This window comes from Littorina saxatilis, linkage group LG9, assembly GCF_037325665.1.
Source record: "Littorina saxatilis isolate snail1 linkage group LG9, US_GU_Lsax_2.0, whole genome shotgun sequence".
Classification (NCBI taxonomy): Eukaryota; Metazoa; Mollusca; class Gastropoda; order Littorinimorpha; family Littorinidae; genus Littorina; species Littorina saxatilis.
The window spans coordinates 38,331,804-38,355,955 of NC_090253.1; the positions used below are offsets into that span (position 1 = coordinate 38,331,804).

Consider the following 24,152-nt stretch of genomic DNA (forward strand, 5'->3'; position numbering starts at 1 on the left):
TTCATTGAGATAATTAGCATAGTTTTTTTGAGTAAACCATTGCTGATGCAGGGAATATCCCTTGAATTTTCAGTTTAAAGGCCAAGATTTGCCAGAAAACGTTCTCAAATATTGCTCCTTAGATAGCGGTAGTCTTTAAGAGTTTAGCTTCAACTTTGTGTGCCGCAGTTTTGGTTCCGAAATTGCGAAAAGTGCAAAATCAGATATTATAAACGCACACAAAATCTTTCCAGTGGCGGCCTTTCCACTGAACCTGGAAACTGATGCATTTTTGGAAGATTTTTCATTTATGCTTACAACTTGACGAACAACCACCGACCCGCGGCTGAACTGGCAATAACAACAACAACAACAACAACAACAGGAAGAACAATTTCCCGCCGTTGGCTTGGGTATAAAAATGTCACATGTCAAAATGTCTCGTTGGAACTATTCTATGACGAGCTAAGGTTAGCGACGTTTTCCGTGCATCATTATATTTAGTCAAGTTTTGACTAAATATTTTAACATCGAGGGGGAATCGAAACGAGGGTCGTGGTGTATGTGCGTGCGTGTGTGCGTGTGTGTGTGTGTGTGTGTGTGTGTAGAGCGATTCAGACTAAACTACTGGACCGATCTTTATGATATTTGACATGAGAGTTCCTGGGTATGAAATCCCCGAACGTTTTTTTCATTTTTTTGATAAATGTCTTTGATGACGTCATATCCGGCTTTTCGTGAAAGTTGAGGCGGCACTGTCACGCCCTCATTTTTCAACCAAATTGGTTGAAATTTTGGTCAAGTAATCTTCGACGAAGCCCGGACTTCGGTATTGCATTTCAGCTTGGTGGCTTAAAAATTAATTAATGACTTTGGTCATTAAAAATCTGAAAATTGTAAAAAAAAATAAAAATTTATAAAACGATCCAAATTTACGTTTATCTTATTCTCCATCATTTGCTGATTCCAAAAACATATAAATATGTTATATTCGGATTAAAAACAAGCTCTGAAGATTAAATATATAAAAATTATTATCAAAAATTTTTTTCGAAATCAATTTAAAAACACTTTCATCTTATTCCTTGTCGGTTCCTGATTCCAAAAATATATAGATATGATATGTTTGGATTAAAAACACGCTCAGAAAGTTAAAACGAAGAGAGGTACAGAAAAGCGTGCTATCCTTCTCAGCGCAACGAATACCCCACTCTTCTTGTCAATTCCACGGGCACTGCCTTTGCCACGGGCGGTGGAGTGACGATGCTACGAGTATACGGTCTTGCTGCGTTGCGTTGCGTTCAGTTTCATTCTGTGAGTTCGACAGCTACTTGACTAAATATTGTATTTTCGCCTTACGCGACTTGTTTAGACAAGAGCCCCCACTCATACAGTCATGAATCATAGCCAGCCTTGGTAAGTGGAAGAGAGACTATTCAGACTCCAGTCGTAAAAATGTCTGTCTTGATTTACCGCCCTTATAGACAGGCCTCCAGTGCCTGTAAAAAGCCAGAGTGAGAATTAGCTTGCTAGGGGGGTCCGGGGGCATGCCCCCCCCCCGGAAAATTTTGAAAAAAAGGATGCAAAATGGTGCAATCTGGTGCATTCTGAGGATGATCATTACCAGTTTCAGGCAGCAGATTTTGTCACTGATTATAACCCCCAAAATTGAAACTCAATGTAAAATAAAGAAATGCATACCTCATTCAATATTTTTATATTTTTGAGTCACTTGAGAAAAAGTGACTCTATGTAATCGGTCAGTGTTAGTCTGTCCGGCCGGCCGTCCGGCCGGCCGTCCGTAGACACCACCTTAACGTTGGACTTTTCTCGGAAACTATCAAAGCGATCGGGCTCATATTTTGTTTAGTCGTGACCTCCAATGACCTCTACACTTTAACGATGGTTTCGTTGACCTTTGACCTTTTTCAAGGTCACAGGTCAGCGTCAAAGGAAAAATTAGACATTTTATATCTTTGACAAAGTTCATCGGATGTGATTGAAACTTTGTAGGATTATTCTTTACATCAAAGTATTTACATCTGTAGCCTTTTACGAACGTTATCAGAAAAACAAGGGAGATAACTAGCCTTTTCTGTTCGGCAACACACAACTTAACGTTGGGCTTTTCTCGGAAACTATAAAAGTGACCGGGCTCAAATTTTATGTGAACGTGACTCATTGTGTTGTGAATAGCAATTTCTTCCTGTCCATCTGATGCCTCATATAATATTCAGAACTGCGAAAGTGACTCGATCGAGCGTTTGCTCTTCTTGTTATATTTTTATATTTATAAGGTGGGTCCGGAAACCCTAGAAACCCCCCCCCCCCTTCGTCCGCCCCTGGGCGGGGTCAAGGGGCAGAGCCCCTTGTGGGGGTCAGGGGGCGAAGCCCCCTGAAGCTGATGGGTAGGTCATATTCTGAGATAAGAAAATGGTCGCTCCTTGCATGAAACAGCATAAAATAAGCAATAATAAAAAATGTTTTAAATAAGTAAGGTACATGTTCAGGCTAGGGGGGGGGGGGGGGTGCGCAACCCCCATAACCCCCCGGTAGTCCGGCCCTGTATATTGACACACACGGACACAGACAGACAAACAGAAAACCAGACAGACAGACACACACACACACTGACAGACAGACACACACACGCACACACACACACACACACACACACACACACACACACACACACACACACACACTAGTTGAATGATTATTATTACTGTATTACTGATTTATTTTTATTTTTACAAATTCTAGACACACATTGAAGACAAGAATTCAGAATCTAAAAGCTATAGCCTAGTATCGTAAGGGCGTCGTAGACATCATTCTCACTTTGCCGTGCGCCAAGTCATGGTGACGGTATTGTTGGCCACAAAGAGAAATTTGTATGTACGTCAAAATCTTTGGGGGTGCTTAAGGGGATTCCCCATCTAAATGTGTAACAGGAAGTTTCGCCTCCGCGTAACCCCCGAATGTGATAGGCCTTCAGTGCAGCAAAGGCAACTATAACTAACATTGTGCAACTTGACTGTGTTGGGACTTAGTCGTTGTCACTATTTATAACAGTGTAAGCGGGTTCCAAGATTTGTTTGACGCGACACTGACTTGTCCGTACGAGAGTGTTGATTTCAGTGTATCACTTGTTAGGTTTATGACTACCGAGAATCAGTTGTTAGTGAGTGGAATACGTCGTACATAACTTGTACAATAAGTTTATTCGTGTAAGTGTTCCAGCAGTCCTCAGTCGTCTACCTCGTCTCTGGAATCAAGGACTCGGGTTCTTGCAGACTGCTCCAAAACAGTGAGTATGTCACAGTGATGGCGCTGATATTTGTTCAAACTGGTACACAAACTTTTATGATGAAAACTATCCAGAAACAAGTCGCGTAAGGCAAAAATACAACATTTAGTCAAGCTGTCGAACTCACAGAATGAAACTGAACGCAATGCAATGCTTTGGTGGGCTTGATTGTGGAAGTCGTTCGGATTTATGCAGACGAATCTAGACGTAAGATTTTACCGTTTGTTGTACTATCTGTTTCGGCCTAGACTGACTCAGAAATGTTTATGCAATATGGATTGACATATTCTTTTTTTTTTAACTTAAAATTTTTGTTTTAACATTTAGATTTAATTTGTATTACATTTAATATTAATTTGTTTTTCAAAAGAATATGTAGTTTGTTTTGCTTTCATTGTTATCCATACGTTCTGAATCACTTGAAGTAATGCATCAATTGACAACGTCCCTTTGACATCTGACAACTAATTTCTTTAAAATCTGAAGTCGAAATCAAAACATTGTCATCATTTTCACGAGTTTTAATTCATAGCCAGGCGGGTAACAAAAAACACTGTTCATTATGTGGCAAATCGAGGTTTGAATGGGTTTGAGCTTCAGGTGAAACGTGGATTCTCAAAGTAAAAGCCAATCAGGCTGATTATTTGATTTGTGGCACCATCGCTGCTGTGGATATGTGTTTCCAATGACAACGATTGTAAGCATTCACTCTCAAAGACCCAATGAATGTTGATAATTACCGCGGCGATTCATGGTCAATTTGCAACTTATCTCGGTAATCGCAAAATGCGCAACAAAACTGACAAAAAGTCATATAAAGCACTTAAACAAAAAGTAATATGCCACTTTTTCCTCTTCCTCATCTTCTTCTGCGTTCCCAGGCTTTTCCTCTCCCATATTTCAAAAGAAAATGTCAATGTTACTGCTATGCAAACCTCCTCAGCATAGAATTGAATTACCGATGAATTAACAGTGGAGAAGGCACGCCTAATAATAATAATAATAATAATAAATGAGCATTTATATAGCGCAACATCATAACTTTACAATTATGCTCTTTGCGCTTGACACATTTAAAATTCAAACACAGTTATACAAGCATTTACATTTACATTCATAGTCAGCAACGCTTGATTAAAAGCATACACCATCAAACATACATTACAACAGATTCTTCCACTAATTAAGTAATAAAAACATGAATAAAATAGGTAGTAAAAACAAGGAAATACCAGCTGAATACCCTTAATCAAACAGAACATGTTATTAATACTGAAAAACAGTCCTAAATGTGTATACACATTATCACATTATCACTAAAACAACAAATACACTACTAATGAATGTAGGGAGGGAAATTACCCCCCCCCCCCCCTCGAATACATAGTTACAGTGACAAAAGGGCGGTGCTTGGCGTGTGTGTGTGTGTGTGTGCGTGCGTCTGTGTGTGTGTATGTGTGTGTGCGTGCGTGTGTGTGTGTGTGTGTGTGTGTGCGTGTGTGTGTGTGTGTGTGCGCGTGTGTGTGTGTGTTTGTGTGAGTGTGTGCGCGCGCGCGCGCGCGTGTGTGTGTGTGTGTGTGTGTGTGTGTATGTACGTGTGTGTGTGTGAGTGTGTGTGTGTGTGTGTATGTGTTTTGTGGCTGTAGGTGTTATCAGACACTTTTCCTCTTCCATATTTCAAAAGAGAATGTCAATGTTACTGTTCTGCAAACATCACCAGCGTAGCATAGAATTACCGAAGAGTTAACAGTGGACGCCGAATGAATGCACAGGGAAGTCAAATCCCCCCCCCCCCCCCCCTTTGAATACATGCAAAAGGGCGGTGCTTGGCCGCGTGTGTGTGTGTGTGCGTGCGTGAGCGTGGTGTGTGTGTGTGTGAGTGTGTGTGTGTGTTTGTGCGTGCGTGAGCGTGGTGTGTGTGTGTGTGTGTGTGTTTGTGTGTGCGTGAGCGTGGTGTGTGTGTGTCACTGTGTGTGTGTGTGTGTGTGTTTGTGCGTGCGTGAGCGTGGTGTGTGTGTCACTGTGTGTGTCAGTGTGTTTGTGCGTGCGTGAGCGTGGTGTGTGTGTGTGTGTGCGTGCGTGAGCGTGGTGTGTGTGTGTGTTTGTGCGTGCGTGAGCGTGGTGTGTGTGTGTGTGTGTGTGTGTTTGTGCGTGCGTGAGCGTGGTGTGTGTGTGTGTGTGTGTCACTGTGTGTGTGTGTGTTTGTGCGTGCGTGAGCGTGGTGTGTGTGTGTGTTTATGTGTGTGTTTGTGTTTGTGTGTGTGTGTGTGTGTGTGTGCGTGCGCGCGTGTGTGTGTGTGTGTGCGTGAGCGTGGTGTGTTAGCCTACCGGCCCAGAAGTTTGCATTGGATGTGTACTTAAAAACACACCACATACACACATAAACCCATTAAACAAACACACCATACACGCGTACAGTAAAGAAGTTCTAAAAAAAAATGTACCCATGCAGGCTCAGTTGCCTAGACTGTGCACCGATATAGTAAGTGTTCCATATCTAGCTGTGGACGGGAAGTCTTCCTCTTTGCTTTCCGAATGGGTAACCTGACGACGTGTTCTTTGGTTCACTCTGTCTTCTGAGTCCTTCAACTGCACATATGCACCTGTGTTACAGGCACACCCCTTCTCGTGAAAATAGTTCGGCTCAGTATCTCAAATGTGGCCAAGATTTTAGATGAAACAAAACCATCCTTACACTTGGTTACATACCAAAACTCAACACCCTGACTGCTTTTTGTGAGGAGTTGGAATGTTTGGACGAATGTATTAAAAAACAAAACAAAACATTATTAGCATTTCAATCAATCAATCAATCAAAATGAAGCTTATATCGCGCGTATTCCGTGGGTACAGTTCTAAGCGCAGGGATTTATTTATTTTATGCCATTTATATCGCCCACATATCTCAACACACGAATTCAAGGCGCAGGGATTTACAAAATTAATTCATTACATTTTATTGCCACAATGCACAGGAAGCACCCAGGCTGTTATTTTTTTTAGTATGTGACCAAGTAGAGGAATGGCCGGTCGTATCTCATTTGAAGCATGGAGTATTAGACAGAACAAACAATGTCTATCTTTTTTTTTCCGGGAGACGTCATAACTGGCCGAGTTAACTATTTCAATTTTATTTTATTTCATACTCTCAAGGGTAGAATCTAGCCTTCATTTATTACCCCTTTTCACGGTGCACAAACACATGTTCTGTCTGTACAAGTTCTCTGACAAGAACATCCCTTACAAAAACCCTCATCGGTTCATGTAAACCTGGCTTGTCAAGTGTCAATGTATGTTCTTTGCATGGTTTTCATTTTCCGTATCCCATTCTTTAAGAGAGTGTCACAGGGCGAAGTTTTGGGTATCTAAAGTTCACATAGAATTGGGATGATTTAAAGTTCTGAAAATATTATCTGGCGACCGAAACCTTGATTTCTCCTTACTTATGAGCTGAAGCTAGAATCAGAAAACTTGTAGTTGTGTGACCTGTCGCCGGATGATGTTGTCATTGTGTTATCGCATTTTAATTATGTTTCCGATTTTTGTTTGTTTGTTTGTTTGTTTGTTTGCTTAACGCCCAGCCGACCACGAAGAGCCATATCAGGGCGGTGCTGCTTTGACATATAACGTGCGCCACACACAAGACAGAAGTCGCAGCACAGGCTTCATGTCTCACCCAGTCACATTATTCTGACACCGGACCAACCAGTCCTAGCACTAACCCCATAATGCCAGACGCCAGGCGGAGCAGCCACTAGATTGCCAATTTTAAAGTCTTAGGTATGACCCGGCCGGGGTTCGAACCCACGACCTCCCGATCACGGGGCGGACGCCTTACCACTAGGCCAACCGTGTCGGTCATGTTTCCGATTCGCCAATCTGTTACTTGTACATCCACGAGACGTCATTTCCCTCTGCTAAGGATTGATGTAAATGCTTCTCAACTATAACGTATCCGTGTCTGTCACGCATGTACGACGAAGTATTCCTGCTTAATACAATAGCTGTTATTCACAAAGTGCCGAAGAGAGAGAGAGAGAGAGAGAGAGAGAGAGAGAGAGAGAGAGAGAGATTTTGTGTGTGTGTGTGTGTGTGTGTGTGTGTGTGTGTGTGTGTGTGTGTGTGTGTGTAAAATCATTATTTGGATGTGAAAAATGTACCTACCAGGAAAAAGCGCAATCTTTTCCGTGTAGGGTCAAGCTGTATTCTATAAATGATCTGCTCCCGGGTTCAACTTGAAGTTAAAGGCACAGTAAGCCTCCCGTAAACCATCACAGATACTGTCAGGCTTTTACACACAGTACAAACACCCTTCCATTTGAACGCTCACCAAACGGGAACATCCTAGGTGCCCTCCGTAAAGAGCGAGCAATTTTCAAAGAATTTTTTTTGCGTGGTTTATCTTACCCCTGAGCCATCGTGAACCCGTGTGATCAAGTTTCCCTTTTTCACAATGTAGTCGTCAGTTAGTAATTTGAATGCGACTCGCTGTGAGCTTATCTGCAATAGCACGTTATTAAGTACCTCTGACTGCACGAAACAAACGGCTGTGGTTCACAAGAACTCTAGCGATGGCTTTTGACTGTTCAGAGGACTGACTGGCGATAGGATATATTAACCGCCGTCTGCTACGAGAACCACGACCTTGCGTGACCCTGCTTCCGGGCTTTTCTTTTTTTAAACTTTGAAAACTTCGAATTGTACTGATCTTGTCTTGATGAAAAAAGATTTCTTTTATGATTTATGAATGTTTGCGTAACAAGATGCCAATTTATTATTTAGATTTTAAAAGTTAGGTCTAGCGCCAAAACGCACAATGGTCCGATTGTCTCTGACACAATCCGCAAAATTAATTCTTTGAAAATTGCTCGCTCTTTACGTAGAGCACCTAGGATGTTCCCGTTTGGTGAGCGTTCAAATGGAAGGGTGTTTGTACTGTGTGTAAAAGCCTGACAGTATCTGTGATGGTTTACGGGAGGCCTACTGTGCCTTTAAGTGCTGTTCACATGGCCGATTTACAACCAGCGTTCAAACGATATTTTATGATGTTGGTATAGATTTGATTTTAAATTGCTGCGCATGTGACCAGTGCAACGGTTGACGATTAGTCCCATGGCCCACCAAGTCCTGAGAGTCATGACAAAGCTAACAAATGGTGAGCGTGCACGCAGACAGCTAATTAAAGTCCCCAAGCGTACAGCTCGTCGGGGTAAACCACTTGAGAATCCGGGGAAAGTGACGGCTGAAGTAGAGTTTCGAGTCGCTGCTTGATCGGAACTACTGAAATGGGGGCTAACTCATCGGGACCGTACACTTGGCAGACTTTCGTCGACGTGGTCTCCGCAACTTCTGAGCGACTTCCAACTCACTAAAGTTGGCGGAAAGTTGGTCGTAAAGGTCTGCGATGTGAACAGGGCTGAGATGCATGAAGCGAATGTGGGTGTCACACAACGGCTGAGAACAAACCGCGGGGCCTGATTCGTTGAAACAAATCTTAATTTCAACCAATCCAACACCGCGGCTGGCTGGGCATCCTTTCATGTATTCCGTTGAAGACACAGTAAGCTTAATTGTGAGCCAATCCTGATTTAAGTCAAGTTCTTGATGTGATTTCAGTTGTTGAACCTTCAGCGTAGTCATATCGACTGCCAATAAGAAAGTTAAATTTAACTTTAGGGACAAGTGAAGTCTTTCAGAGACAATTAAATGACGATACATTTTTTAAAATAACTTACACGTCTTTTCCGTTTTTTTTTTTTTTTTACAGGACTGAGCATTTCAGATTCCCGTCAATCATTCCAGTCGTTGAAGTTTGATTGGACAACAAAAGGATGACGCAACTAGGGTTTGCCATCACTGTGCTGGTTGCCATAGCGACGACAGGGGTCATGACCCACAGGAACAGTGTGATACGTTTTCACCAGGACGAGGGAACGTACGCCCAACAAAAGGCGTTCAAGCCTGAACATCCCGACAGAGGATATATCAAGAACTGCGGTGAGTTTAACGAGATCAAAAGACGACGATGATGACGACGCCGATGATGATGATGATGGTGGTGATGCCGCCGCCGCCGACGACGACGACGACGACGACGATGATGATGATGATGATGATGATGATGATGATGATGATGATGATGATGATGATGATGGTGATGATGGTGATGACGACGACAATAAAAATGATGAGGATTTTCTTCTTGTCGTTCGCCTTTACACTTGGAGTCCAGCTCTGAAAATGAAGTCGGTGGTCTTATGTTTTTTTGAAAGCTTTCAGGAAAAGCACAATCTCACTTTTATTATTATCACAATCATCATCATGATGGCAGGATTATCTGCCATCATGATGACGATTGTGATGATAACAAAAGTGAGATTGTGCTTTTCCTGAAAGCATTCTAAAATGAATGAAGTTTCATATGATGACGTTGTAGCCACGAGTATTGCTGAGGAATCTATTTTTGAATAACTTACTACCTGTCCCTTGGTTTTCAAATCAGCCATGAACTGAAGAGAGAAGAAACCATTACATTATATAATAATTATATGATAAAAATAATGATGTCGAACAGGTCCTGGCGGAGGGTACTTCAACGTGAGTTGGTCCCCTAAGGAAGTAGACCCTACACGTCAGATACGCTTCTTTGCCGGCCTTGTCTCGCGTGAGTTACTCTGTTCTTCTTCTCTGTGTGTGTGTGTGTGTGTGTGTGTGTGTGTGTGTGTGTACGTGCATGCGTGTGTGCGTGTATGTGTGTGTGTTTGTGTATGTGTGTGTGTGTGTGTGTGTGTGTATGTGTGTGTGTTTGTGTAGTGTGTGTGTGTGTGTGTGTGTGTGTGTGTGTGTGTGTGTGTGTGTGAATACGAATACGAATAAAAATACGAATAAACTTTATCATCATGAAACGTAGTGTTTATAAGACACGGGAAGTTAAATAACCAAATGATTACATTGTTTCTTTTTTTGGAAGCAATTATATACATATTCTCCCAATTTAGTTTGTACTTTGTCTACTTGCAAAAGTTGACTTGGTACATCATATGAATATAATAGGTCGATTAATTTCACTCATGAAAGATTTTCGTAATTGGTTGTTTTCTATGCAGTTATCTAGATAATGTATTTCATCTTCTATTACTCCACATGTTTCACATAATCTATTTTCCCTAGGTGTATTGCTGTATCTACCAGTTTCAATTTTTAGGTCGTGGGCACTTATTCTTAGTTTACACAACGACTGTTTATATTTTGTTTTGTTTTATTCATAACAGATATGGTTCCGTTTTATAATTTGTTACTATTCTTTGAATTTTTTTTATTACCAATTCAGTGCCCCATATGGCTTTTTGACCAATCAGGACGGATTCTAGGTGACCCTCTAAATGTTATAACATTCAGACAGGGACCCTTTTTGTTTATCACGCTAAAAATTAACAAGACAAAGTAATAATGTAATTCAACAATATCAGCATGATTTATTCTAAAGAATGACACTTCAAATGCTGTCAGGTAATACTCTCTTTATCTAAAAAATACCGAAAAGCGAGTTTTGTCGGTGGGTGCGTAACGGAACAGCAAGGCACCGCCCATCGTCTGAGTGTGCAATGCCGACCGCTCACTTGAAATCTAAATGATCAAAGTTCGGAAAAATCAAGTGAAATTGGGCCACACGCTTTACATCAAATGTATCTTTACTGGCGTCATTTCCCATCCGTCTGGAATCGGTTCTTAATCTGTCGCTCTCTGTTCAACGAGAAAAAGCGAAGCCATGTAGTATTCTGTTTATCCTACATACTGTACTTACGTGTATTTTACTGAAAATGTCCTGCAGTCGAGGCAGCTAAATTGAAGACGCTTGTTTTGGAACCTGGATCTCTTCTAAAGCCTCGTGCAATCTATTACGTCAAAGTAAAGAAACGTCACTCTGAAAGTGTGGTGTGACGTGTTAGTTCTAAAAATTCATCGAGGGTAATTAGCGAGCGCAATTTTTTTTCTATAATGACGTTTGTCTCGGTGACTTTAGCATCATAAGCAGTGGAAACACAGGTCCCTGCCAGACTTGCTTGACATGACCTCATTTACATGATATACACACGTGTGATTTGAACGATTATTATCTCACGAGTGTCTCTCTCACGTATGTAGGATAAACGCATGTTCAACATGGTTTATCTTGTGAGATTGTTGTGTGTCAAAGGCATTTGACCTGTGAATATTCATCACGTCGGGTGTGTTACTCTGATTGGCTGACTCAGGTCACGAGAATTCTTTGACTGACAGGCATAATCAGGTAGAAGCGCTCAAGTTCCCATTGCGGCTGTTCTGTCTAATTCGCGGGGTTGTTTCGAAATTTCTTTTGGTCGAATTAAACGGTAATAAAACCGTTATTTCTAATATGCTGACTGTTAGCAAATGATAACAGACATGTCTCACAAACGATATCAGCATTCGCCTAAAAGGCTCATGCTTGATATCTTTTTTCTCGACATGTCTTGTTATCATTTGCTAACAGTCAGCATATTAGAAATAACTCATACTAACGTGTGAGCGTATGGATTTGTTATGACATGGGTGGTCTCTCAGGATATTACAGTGTTCTAGATGATCAAACGTGTAGCAAAGACCTGTACGTGTACGTGTAGATATTGCGTCACCCGTGACTCACTTTTTTTCCTCCAATGTTCCAAATCATACAAATCATACGTTGTTTTGCTCCAACCAAGACTGCAGAACTTGGCAAACGCGTGACGTAAAAACTAGATTTAATGATGACGTTACCCGTACACGTTCCCGTACACGTGATGAAAAATGCCACATCTAGATCTTGCTACTATGTCTTCTGTGTTACAGCGGTGTCCTTCTCGAAGGGGCGACTGACGGGGACGCTGTGGTACGAGGAGAACCCCATGATGTCTGTGGACAAAGAGGTAGGGTGTGACGAGATCGCCAAGTTCATCGCCAAGAACCTGCCCTCCTATGCCCTGCACATCGACTGTCCCATCAAGAAAGGACGTGAGTGTAGCGGAGGGGAATTCTTTTTGATGTGGATGAGATTTAGCGTGCTGCAGTTTGTGCTTGTGGTGTATGAACGCTCACACATCGTGTCCTATAGTGTGGTTGTGGTTGTGTGTTTGTGTGTGTGTGTGTGTGTGTGTGTGTGTGTGTGTGTGTGTGTGTGTGTGTGTGTGTGTGTGTGTGTGTGTGTGTGTGTGTGGTCAATAAGACCAGACACCCCCCGAAGAAAAATAATTAAAAAATTAAAAAAAGAGCAAAAGAAGGGGAAAAAAGTAACCACTTAACAAGGAACCAAGCAAGTAAGTAAATAAGCAAGCAACCAACCGAGGAACCAAAGAGGTCTAAACCTTCACATTCTCTGTGTTTCGTTTAAAACAAATCAACTGGCAAAAACATGCCATTTGTGCCAGGTGAAATTGGATGCTTTTTTACAGTGTGTTTGCAAAGAAATGGTCCAGTCCAATCCAAAGTAGTCTGGGACAGGCTGATCTTTCTTAACCCAGTGTGGGATTTTCAGTGGGGCGACCACCCCCAACCCAGCGCGTCCCCGGGTGGCGGATAGGGGAACGATCTTCAGATATGGAGATCAGCCGCTTGCGGCCGCGGACCAAACTGGCTCCGGGTGGGATCCCGGCAAATCCTCCCCCCTGTGCTCTCAGGGTAGGACGTACGGGCCATGAGCTAAGGGTGAGGTAACCCCGACAGAAAACCCCGAATGCTGAAGACGGAGGACCCGGGCCGCACGGCGCATTCTAACAAACCACGGGTACACGCACTTACGCAAATGATGACACAATCAACCAGCACAGATGGAAATGGCGCTCGCCCATTGAGGACCCCCCAGGGTGGAGCAGCGTCGGGTCCCATGCCTCAAAGGGACCCAGCCCCAACTACTGGAGGTCCCTCCCGTCCGTCTTGTCACGCCAGGGGACGCGGGAGGAAAGTGACTGGCACCACCACAACCAGGAAGAAACCCAGTCAGCAGCGACCTTTTCAGGTCATGCACTGGAACGCAGAAAGTATCCTGAACAAGAAGACAGAGTTGGAGCATATCCTGCATGAGAAGAACATCAACATCTGCTGTATTCAGGAGACGCACCTGACACCACAAAAGTCCTTCAAAGTGAGAGGCTACCAATGCCTTAGGTCCGACAGAACAGACCGAAGCAAAGGAGGAATCCTGACCCTCATCAGGAACAACATCAATGCCTGTTTGATAGAAACGCACATGGAGGACTCCGAATATCAGGTGATTCGAATCCAGACGAAGACATCAGAATTCCATCTTGTCAACTTCTACTGCCCCAATGATAGACACCTCGCCCTTGACACGATCCCCGCAAAGGCCTCCAACTTCATCGTGGTGGGTGACTTCAACAGTCATTCACAGAGTTGGGGATATGACCACCTGGATCGGAGAGGAGAAGAGGTGGAGAACTGGCAGGACGACAAAGGTCTCATCCTTTTGAACAGTCCCTTTGACTGCCCTACATTCTACTCCAGAAGATGGCACACTACATCAACTCCTGACCTAGCCTTCTGCACGGAAGACATGCACCAGCTAACCAGCAGAGAGGTCGGAGAACAGCTAGGTGGAAGTGACCATCGGCCAGTCTTTTTGACCCTGGGCATGGAGTCCTGCACTGAAGCTTCCTTCCCACGGTGGAACTACAAAAGAGCGAACTGGTTCCTCTTTAGACACCGCACCAGCGAACTCACCAAAGACATCAGAGTCGAGGGTCGAGACATCAACATGGTGGCGAAGGACTTCAACATGAGCATCCTCAGAGCAGCGCGTGAGTCCATTCCCAGGGGTGCCAGGAGAGACTATAAGCCCTACTGGAGCAATGAATTGCAGGAACTGGATGATGATCTGGCAGACGCCAGAAGGGAAGCAGAAGTCAACCCGTCACAAAACAACAACATCCGCCTCCAGGAAGCCAAAGCCAAATTTCTCAAAAAGAAGCTACAGGCAAGACGGAGAAGCTGGCAAGAGAAAACAAGCTCTCTGAACCTTGAGAAGGATGGCAGAAAGCTCTGGAGGCTCACCAAGCAGTTGAATGATGAGAACACCAGCAGAGGAAAGATCACATTAGAAGAGAACGGGAAGGTGCTAACTGGAAAGCATGCTGCCAACCAATTTGCTGAAAGCTATGCAGCTGAGAGCAACCTCCATGTTAGCCCCGAGAAACAGAGAGAAGCAAGAAGAGAGAAAAGAGAGAGACCTGCCAGACAGTCGACAGTGGACGCCATGAGTCAACCACTCACACTCCACGAGCTGCACTCAGCTCTGAAAAAGTCAAAGGCAAAGAAGTCCCCTGGCCCAGACGGCATCACCAACGAGATGCTAACCCACCTTGGTAGTGCAGCAGAGAACAAGCTACTCGAGGTCTTCAACAGCAGCTGGCAAGAAGGATCGCTACCACAACTCTGGCGAGAAGCGATCATGATCCCCATCTTAAAAAAAGGGAAGGATCCAAAGAAGGCCACCAGCTATCGCCCAATCAGCCTCACCAGCTGTGTTGTGAAGACCTTGGAGAGAATTGTGAACGAGCGCCTCAGGTGGTACCTGGAATCCAGGAACCTCCTCGCCCCTGAACAAGCTGGATTCCGACAGTTCCGCAGCACTGAAGATCAGGTCACTTACCTAGCGCAAGAAGTTGAAGATGCCTTTCAGGAACAGAAGCTGGTCTTCGTCACCTGGATAGATCTTCAGAAGGCCTTTGACAAGGTCTGGAAAGATGGACTCCTTGTAAAACTGCTGAGGAAAGGCGTGTCCAGCAACATGTACCAGTGGATTCGCTCTTACCTCTATAACCGCAGGGCAAGAGTTAACGTCGACCAGACCAAAAGCAAGAAGTTCCTCCTTCGTCATGGCGTCCCTCAGGGCGGAGTCCTCTCCCCCACACTCTTCCTTCTCTTCATCGACGATCTGGTGTCTGAGATGCCCAAGGGGATCAAAGCTGCTCTCTACGCAGACGACCTTGTGATCTGGTGCAAGGAGGAGCACGCAAGTACTGCCACCTACAGAATGCAGCAAGCGGCAGATAGGCTGAACGCATGGGCAGAAGATTGGTGCGTCTCCATCAACAAGGAGAAATCCTCCACCACCCTATTCACACTGTCGCCAAAGCAGAAAGCCGGAACCATTAGGCTTGGTGGAACTCCTCTGAGAGAGGATGAAGAAGCAACGTACCTTGGTGTCACCTTTGATAGACGGCAGACCTGGAAACCACACATTGCACAGGCAGAGACGAAGGCCCGGCGCAAGCTAGCCATACTCAGGAAGCTGGCAGGTACCACCTGGGGAGCGAACGAGAAGATACTGAAGACAGTATACCAGGGAACAATCAGACCCCACCTCGAGTACGGCTCCACAGCGTGGTCAACCTCAGCCAAGACAAACCTGCAGACCCTTGACCGTGTGCAAAACCAGGCCCTCCGACTCATCACCGGTGCAATGAAATCCACGCCCATCAAGGAAATGGAGAAGCTTACCACCATCCAACCCCTCTGTCAGAGAAGAGAAGCCAAGACTATGGTACAGGCCGAGAAGCTCAAGTGCCTACCCGACCACCCCATGAAGCACAGACTGAGCAACCTCACCAAGAACCGGCTTAAACGGAGCAGTTTTGTACACGAGAGCAAGAGACTTTCCCGACAGTACAGGGAAGTCCTTCCACAGAACACTCTACCTCTGACTCAAGAAGAAGAGGAAACCCCCAAGGCAACAGAGAAACCAGGCATCCAGATCTGCACCAGTGTTCCACATGTTACCTCAGGAGAAGATCAGAATGACACAGCTCGACAGGCACTCACCTTAGCCCTGATCGACGAACAGTACCCAAAAGAGGCGTGGATCCATGTATACACCGATGGATCAGCAACTAACGCCGTGCTCAATGGAGGTGCAGGCATTCTCATCCAGTTCCCTGGGGGACATACAGCTACATCCAGCGTTGCCACTGGCAAACACTGCACAAACTATAAAGCAGAAGCAGAAGCTCTCATGCAGGCCGCCTCCTTCGTTCAGGACTCCGCAGACTCTTGCTACCAAGTTGTCTTCCTCTCGGACGCCCTTTCAGTCCTTCAGGCCCTAGAGAACGACAAACTCCCACAGCTGGCCAAAGCATTACAGATGGTCAGACAAACCAGAAGAGTTGTCCTCCAGTGGATACCAGCACACTGTGGGATACCAGGAAATGAAAGGGCAGATGAGCTGGCAAAAGAAGGAGCCGTGGAAGACCAACCTGAAAACAGTGTCAGCTTTAGTGAGCAGAAGACAATCATCAAGGCATTGATGAGGCCAAGGACAAACAGAGATGACTACCACACAATGTCCAGAGAGCAGCAAGTCAACCTCATCAGGCTGCGTACTGGCCACAACAGGCTCAATGCTCACATGAACCGAAAGTTCAAGCTGGCGCCATCACCAACCTGTGCCTGCGGTCAAGAGGACCAAACAGCGGAACACATCTTACAGCGATGTCCCTTACTAGATGAGGAACGAAAAGAAGTGTGGCCGTCACCAACTCCCTTGCAGACCAAACTATACGGCAGTCGACAGGAGTTGGAGAAAACGACAACATTTATCACCAGTGCTGGACTGATTGTGTAACCTCTGCGAACGCCAAGAAGAAGAAGAAGATCCAAAGTAGTTTTTTTTTGCCGTTTAAGATATGTTGATTACAGAATAAAGTAATTTGCGGTAGCCCTGTTTCCTCTTTTTTAACCTTTTTTTTTTTAAACCATCTAAAGTCGGGGTCACACCCCGGAACATGCCCCTAATGGTTTTACTGCGAGGGCGTTAAAAACACTTAACTTATCAACATCATCATCATAAAAAGATTGTTGTCTTTGTTTTTCAGAACGCTTCGATGGTTACTACGTTTTCCCGAACACCGACCAACTCATAGGCTATGACGTAAGTGTCGCTTTACCCAGCACATCAATAAGTGGTGGGATGAGTAAAGTGCTGTTCACATGGCAGACTTTCAACCAACTTTTCTCCAACTTTAGTCGTTTGAAAATCTGTCCCGAGTCGTCGAGCCCAAGAAGGCAAAAAATCTGCCATGTGAACGGCCCCAGCGATTTAGGATCATTTAGGTACGATTTAGGCCAGATTCAGCAGCGACTTCAAAACTCAGTTGAGCACTGCTCGACTCGGCCGTGACTTGTCAACGATTCTGCGCAGACTTTTCTTTTGTGAACAGCACTTGTAGAAGGTTCAGTAAACTCGATGTTTTGCTTCTTGATGATGTGTTACGGACTCACTGGACTTTCACTCGCGGACACGACAGATGACATTGTGACACTGAACAGCAGAATACTGGCATGGCAAACTTTATTCCTGTGTTTAACTTCTTCTTCTCTCCTCCACTTCGCCGACCCAGCCGAAGCCGGGTGGCCACAAGCCACAATACAAAGTTGACTACATCTCCTGAGTTAGTGGAGCACACAACAAAATACGTCCACACTCTTCCCAAGTTCTCAAAGTTCTCTTTCACACCCTAGCATGTACATACAATACATAATCAAACTTTAGCTAGAGTCACAAACATCCAATCAACATCTTCGTAACCACCCGTAACCAAGACACTATAAGCAGGTTCCGTGTTTAATTGGTTAAACTAAAGACAAGAGGAGAGGGGGGGGGGGGGTAAAGACTAAAACATTCGAGCCCAGCTTTTTGTTTGTTTGTTTGCTTAACGCCCAGCCGACCACGAAGAGCCATATCAGGGCGGTGCTGCTTTGACATATAACGTGCGCCACACACAAGACAGAAGTCGCAGCACAGGCTTCATGTCTCACCCTGTCACATTATTCTGACACCGGACCAACCAGTCCTAGCACTAACCCCATAATGCCAGACGCCAGGCGGAGCAGCCACTAGATTGCCAATTTTAAAGTCAATCAATCAATCAATATGAGGCTTATATCGCGCGTATTCCGTGGGTACAGTTCTAAGCGCAGGGATTTATTTATTTTATTTTATTTTATTTTTATTTTATGCAATTTATATCGCGCACATATTCAAGGCGCATGGATTTATTTATGCCGTGTGAGATGGAATTTTTTTACACAATACATCACGCATTCACATCGGCCAGCAGATCGCAGCCATTTCGGCGCATATCCTACTTTTCACGGCCTATTATTCCAAGTCACACGGGTATTTTGGTGGACATTTTTATCTATGCCTATACACTTTTGCCAGGAAAGACCCTTTTGTCAATCGTGGGATCTTTAACGTGCACACCCCAATGTAGTGTACACGAAGGGACCTCGGTTTTTCGTCTCATCCGAAAGACTAGCACTTGAACCCACCACCTAGGTTAGGAAAGGGGGGAGAAAATTGCTAACGCCCTGACCCAGGGTCGAACTCGCAACCTCTCGCTTCCGAGCGCAAGTGCGTTACCACTCGGCCACCCAGTCTTAGGTATGACCCGGCCGGGGTTCGAACCCACGACCTCCCGATCACGGGGCGGACCCCTTACCACTAGGCCAACCGTGCCGGTGTAACACGAAATTTTTACTCCACGAAAAATTTACTCTGGAGTAAATATTTCGTACGAAATTCTTACTCCGAGTACACTTTTCGTACGAGAAAAGAACTCCCCAAGGCACGAAAAAATTACTCCCTCCACGAAATTTTTACTCCCCATTTTATTTTACTTCCAGTAAAAATATCGTACGCAAAAATGGGATGCGGGCGAAGGGATAATGCCAATAAGTGATCTCGCGCACACGAATGTCGCGCTACCCTCCTTCCACCCCTTCCACCACCAAGACTAACAGGGGACAAGGGAGTAAAAATTTCGTACACCTGGCATGGGAGGTTAAATTGCTCGTGTTGGGGTGAAGTAATTTATTCGTTATTTATTCGTGAGGGGAGTAACATTTGTGTACGAAATGTTTACTCGGAACTCACCTGTCTTGGGGAGTAATTTTCTCGTGCAATGGGGGAGTGCTTTTTTTCGTAGAGGGAGTAACTTTTTCGTACGAAATGTTTACTCCGGAGTAAAAATCTCGTGGGAGTAATTTTCTCGTGTTACACCGGTGAGAGTGGATTAAGTTCAAAGGATCAAAGACTAGTCAGAACATGGACCCAGACGGCTAAGCGCGCTTAGGATCTACCGGTGACTGGACATGTGCATCTCAAAATTTAACTTAGAACAGATAATGGCATTACACAAAACATAAAGCGATCGGTAAACAGGAACTACAAACACTAGACTGGGACAATGACAAAAACTTTACTCTATAATTGGTGACTGGCACATGTAGATGATAGTACATTCTACATGAGGCTATATATAGGCAGGACGTTTGTTTTTCTCACATAAACTCCATACTGACTATCCCCCCTCCCCTACAAAGTGCTTCTGGTCGAACTTTGGACCCCGTATTCCACTCATGGAGTCTAATTCGTGCTGACATTTTTTATTTTGACTTTGAAGTTTGCTTCAACGCATAATCTGTCTTTTTTTCGTTCAAGGGACGTAACCACTCTGTACGTTTCTAATTTTGGGGTCAAATCTATCGAATGTCATCACAAATCTGCTTAAACTGCAAGATCTTGACGTGACATGCCTTTCTCCCTGTTCGTAGAGAATTGTACCTCTTGAAAGTGGATGGGAAGCATTCAGTCTGGAGTTTATTTAGGTATATGAATGCTGTTTTTATATGTTATACTCTTACTTTCTCCCAAGCGCAAGACAAATTCTTCCATGAAAATTGAAGCCAATAAAATTTGAGTTGAGTTGAGTTGAGAAGCCCGGCTGACGTCCTACCAATAGCCGCATGTGTAAATTTTTAAATGACACTAGTGCCAATATGCGAAATTAATCCATACCCAAATTTTAACCATGTAAAGAGAGCAATCAAGATGTTGAGTTTTGGTGTATGTCCAAATAGATGGCCTTTCCCTATGTAAAAGCTTGGGCAGATGGGAGATAGTCACCGGCCTTTTTTTTCAAGAAGTCCTGTTCCTTTAAGATCGCAGACAAGAAATAAAAGAGTTGAGCAGATCTAGTAAACCAGCCAGGCAAACAACTTGAAAGTAAAGTCACAGACACAGTTAAAACAATGCCGGATACTTCTGTCGAGTGTGACTCCGACGATGCTGTTAGAATTGTGGTTATGGTTGCTTAAAGACACGACGACGATGACGACGACGATGATGATGATGTTGACGACTGTGACGATATTGAAATATATAAATTATTGACTTTTATTTACCTCTTTGTGCAGGGGAACTACAAATTGAAGGCTGAGCTGAAGAGCGAAACAGGGGAACAACTGCTGTGCATAGAAATTGAGCTGACTGTCAAGGCTTTCTAAAGTTATCCGCCGTGAACTACAATAATTATTTCTGATTAGCGTTATGTTAATTTTTGTCGGTCTGTCTTGTCCTTCGTTTGATTTTGATTTTGTTCCATTGTAATTAACGTTTTGTTGGTCGATTTTGGTCATTCCATGTCATCCCCTAATTGATTTTGTTGTGTGTGTTTTTTTTCTCCAATTTATTATATGTTATCAATATTTTTTTATTGTCGTTCTTTTTCTGGTTTTTATTCTGGTGTATCCTCTTTAGAGTTTTCTCAACTTGAGGTTTTATTTAATGTTGTTTTTGTCTTTTATTTGTGTGTGTGTGTGTGTGTGTGTGTGTGTGGTGTTTTTGTGTGTGCTTATGTTGTTTAAAAAAATATGGGGGTGGGGGGGGGGGGGAGATGTGTCAGTTTTTGTCAGATTCAAACAGGATGGCACCTGTATTTTTCTATGATTCAGGGTTTGCACAGGTTTTTATCACCCTGTCTGACATTTCCCTGCTTCTTATTTCAACAAATGATTGTATTCTTAAAACAGAGAGAGCACTGTATTTCTGTCGCTCTAGATAAGAACATACCTTTGGAGACGTGTTGGACCGTGAAAAACGAAAATTATTGAAGCTCAAAAAAGATGTATCACTTTTTATAAGGATCACACAAATAGTTTTTATCCAAGGCGCTTTTTAAAATCAACGTGATGATGTTAGCTTTCAAAGATGAGCTCCTTCTCATATAAGCGATCAAGTACACTGCCACATACGTGTCCATGGTAGGCTTTTACATGGGATAACCGAATTCATCCACTTGTACACATACCAACATTCTGCAGCCTGGCTGCTATCAGCTCGGAGTTGTAATTTTGTTGCTGAATTAATTTCATAAATGACAGCTTGGCATTATGAGAAATTAATTAATTAGCAACAAATTATCAGTTGCTGTTTGGTATGAGACCAAGTGGAGCCATGCTCTCATCCTGAGTAAAAACCTGGACAGGTCTGTGGTGCTTGACATTATCGTTTGCACGGGAAGGAAGGTGTCACTAAGTGTTCATATGATTTTATTCTTATAGTCATGACGCTGTGTTTTCATCAGTGTCATTGTGCATATAACCCTGTCGGATGATAATTTGTTCATGGCTTTTTTCCATTGGAGTATAAGAGCTTCGAAATCCCGGGTGCGATTTTGCTTCTTTCAATCGATATCTGTGGATTATACATTTTGTGATGCGTACAAAGCACTCTGAATGAATAATTTACGCAACGGCCACCTGTTCGTGGGGACCACTTTTGGTTGGTCTCTCAGGTGGTCGTGACAGACAGGGTTGACTGTACTGTCTTTGATCTCCCTTGTTTTACCCTGAGCTCACTACCCATGTCACAACATGCCTTCACGTTCAATCTGTGTTAATAGAGATCGCGTTATCCGGTACTTTCCGCTCTTTGCTGGTAAACATATCAAAATACCGGAAGTGAAATGGGCAACTGATCATACATACCGGTGATATTGTCGTCTTCTTCATGAAGTACTGAATGTAGTCACAGTGTTTTAAGACTTTTTGTTTGACTGGTTGGCATCACCTTACAGAATTGCCGGTTTCTGTTCAAGTAAAGATAATACCGGTGTCACGAAATTTTCTTTCGCGGAAATATTTTTTCTCCCCCACCAACCCGTTCCACTCATTTTTGTACCAAAAACAATTCTTCTGCAAAACCATCCTCTGACTACGGGTTAGGGGTAAGTTTGGGAATGGGTTAGGTATGTAAACAGTTTTAAAATGCGTCAATTTCTGGCGATGTTTGTGAACGAAGATTTCGGGTATGTCTTAATACCGAATTCCCGCGGACGGCGTCGATTGAATTCTTAGTTCACAAACATCTCCACTGAGAAATTGACGCATTTTAAAACTGTTTACATATCTAACCCATTCCCAAACTTACCCCTAACCCGAAGTCAGAGGATGGTTTTGCAGAAGAATTGTTTTTGGTACAAAAATGAGTGAAACGTGTTAGGGGGGGAGAAAAAATATGTCGGCGAAAGAAAATTTCGTGACACCGGTACTAGTTTGGAAAATGGCTAGCGCGATCGCTGATTATTCGTAAGCTATTCGTGGTTCATTTTCAGAGACCCATAAGCGTTTGTACATCTACTGCAAATAAACTTGACTGCATATAGACTTGAAAATGTCAAAACTCCAGTCGTACAGTGATCTGAAACCAACTAATAGCCCTGATATCTTTTAGGTTGACTCAATTCACTGCCAAAGCTAACTATATAAATCACACACAAACAAACAAACAAACACACAAACAAACAAATTCCGATGTCTCAATGGTAATCGCATCCGCCATGAAACTTTCAGTAGAACAATCAATGAATGTCGATTTTGTGTTTGGTTTTGTTGTTGTTGCGAAAGACGTTTGTCCTATCGATGACTGCCTTGCACGTTTCGAGACTTATTCGATCTGATCCATTCATCGATATACTTTTGTTCAGTGTTTGTTGAACTGTGCTAAAAACTTTGTTAAATACTTGTATTTTTTTCATTAAACATAAACTTCTGCTGTTTGCGTATTGCTTTTGTTGTTGTTCAAAGCAAAGTGTGTGTGTGTGTGTGTGTGTGTGTGTGTGTGTGTGTGTGTGTGTGTGTGAGAGAGAGAGAGAGAGAGAGAGAGAGAGAGAGAGAGAGAGAGAGAGAGAGAGAGAGAGAGAGAGAGAGAGAGAGACTGCTGTAATTCAAATGAACAAAACGTTGTCATTCAAAGCTTAATTTATTTCAACCTCGGACGATCTGAATTACAACAAAAACAACTACACGCATACACACAACATGAACATATAGATCAGAGAAAAGGATGTCCATGTCATGTTTAGTCATAACATGTTTTCAAATTGACTACCACAAATACATAAACGTACTTTTATTTTATTACATGAAATGACATTTTTCACATGAAAAACAGAAAGCTTGCTGAGCACATCTTTTTCAAGACATTACTTTTTTTCTTTCCTTTTTATATTTAGTCAAGTTTTGACTAAATATTTTAACATCGAGGGGGAATCGAAACGAGGGTCGTGGTGTATGTGCGTGTGTCTGTGTGTCTGTGTGTGTGTGTGTGTGTGTGTGTAGAGCGATTCAGACTAAACTACTGGACCGATCTTTATGAAATTTGACATGAGAGTTCCTGGGTATGAAATCCCCATACGTTTTTTTCATTTTTTTGATAAATGTCTTTGATGACGTCATATCCGGCTTTTCGTGAAAGTTGAGGCGGCACTGTCACGCCCTCATTTTTCAACCAAATTGGTTGAAATTTTGGTCAAGTAATCTTCGACGAAGCCCGGACTTCGGTATTGCATTTCAGCTTGGTGGCTTAAAAATTAATTAATGACTTTGGTCATTAAAAATCGGAAAATTGTAAAAAAAAATAAAAATTTATAAAACGATCCAAATTTACGTTTATCTTATTCTCCATTATTTGCTGATTCCAAAAACATATAAATATGTTATATTCGGATTA

General features: G+C 43.3%; 1 protein-coding gene across 1 annotated transcript; it reads left to right on the forward strand.

Annotated features, from left to right (window-relative positions):
- The first annotated feature begins 2,975 nt into the window (after window positions 1-2,975).
- LOC138976012 (uncharacterized) lies at window positions 2,976-23,199 on the forward strand. Its single transcript, XM_070348803.1, has 6 exons — window positions 2,976-3,289; window positions 9,057-9,286; window positions 9,864-9,953; window positions 12,140-12,301; window positions 17,173-17,228; window positions 20,558-23,199. Exons 2-6 carry the CDS (start codon window positions 9,121-9,123, stop codon window positions 20,645-20,647), a joined length of 564 nt encoding a protein of 187 aa, XP_070204904.1. The 5' UTR covers window positions 2,976-3,289; window positions 9,057-9,120; the 3' UTR covers window positions 20,648-23,199.
- Window positions 23,200-24,152: the final 953 nt, after the last annotated feature.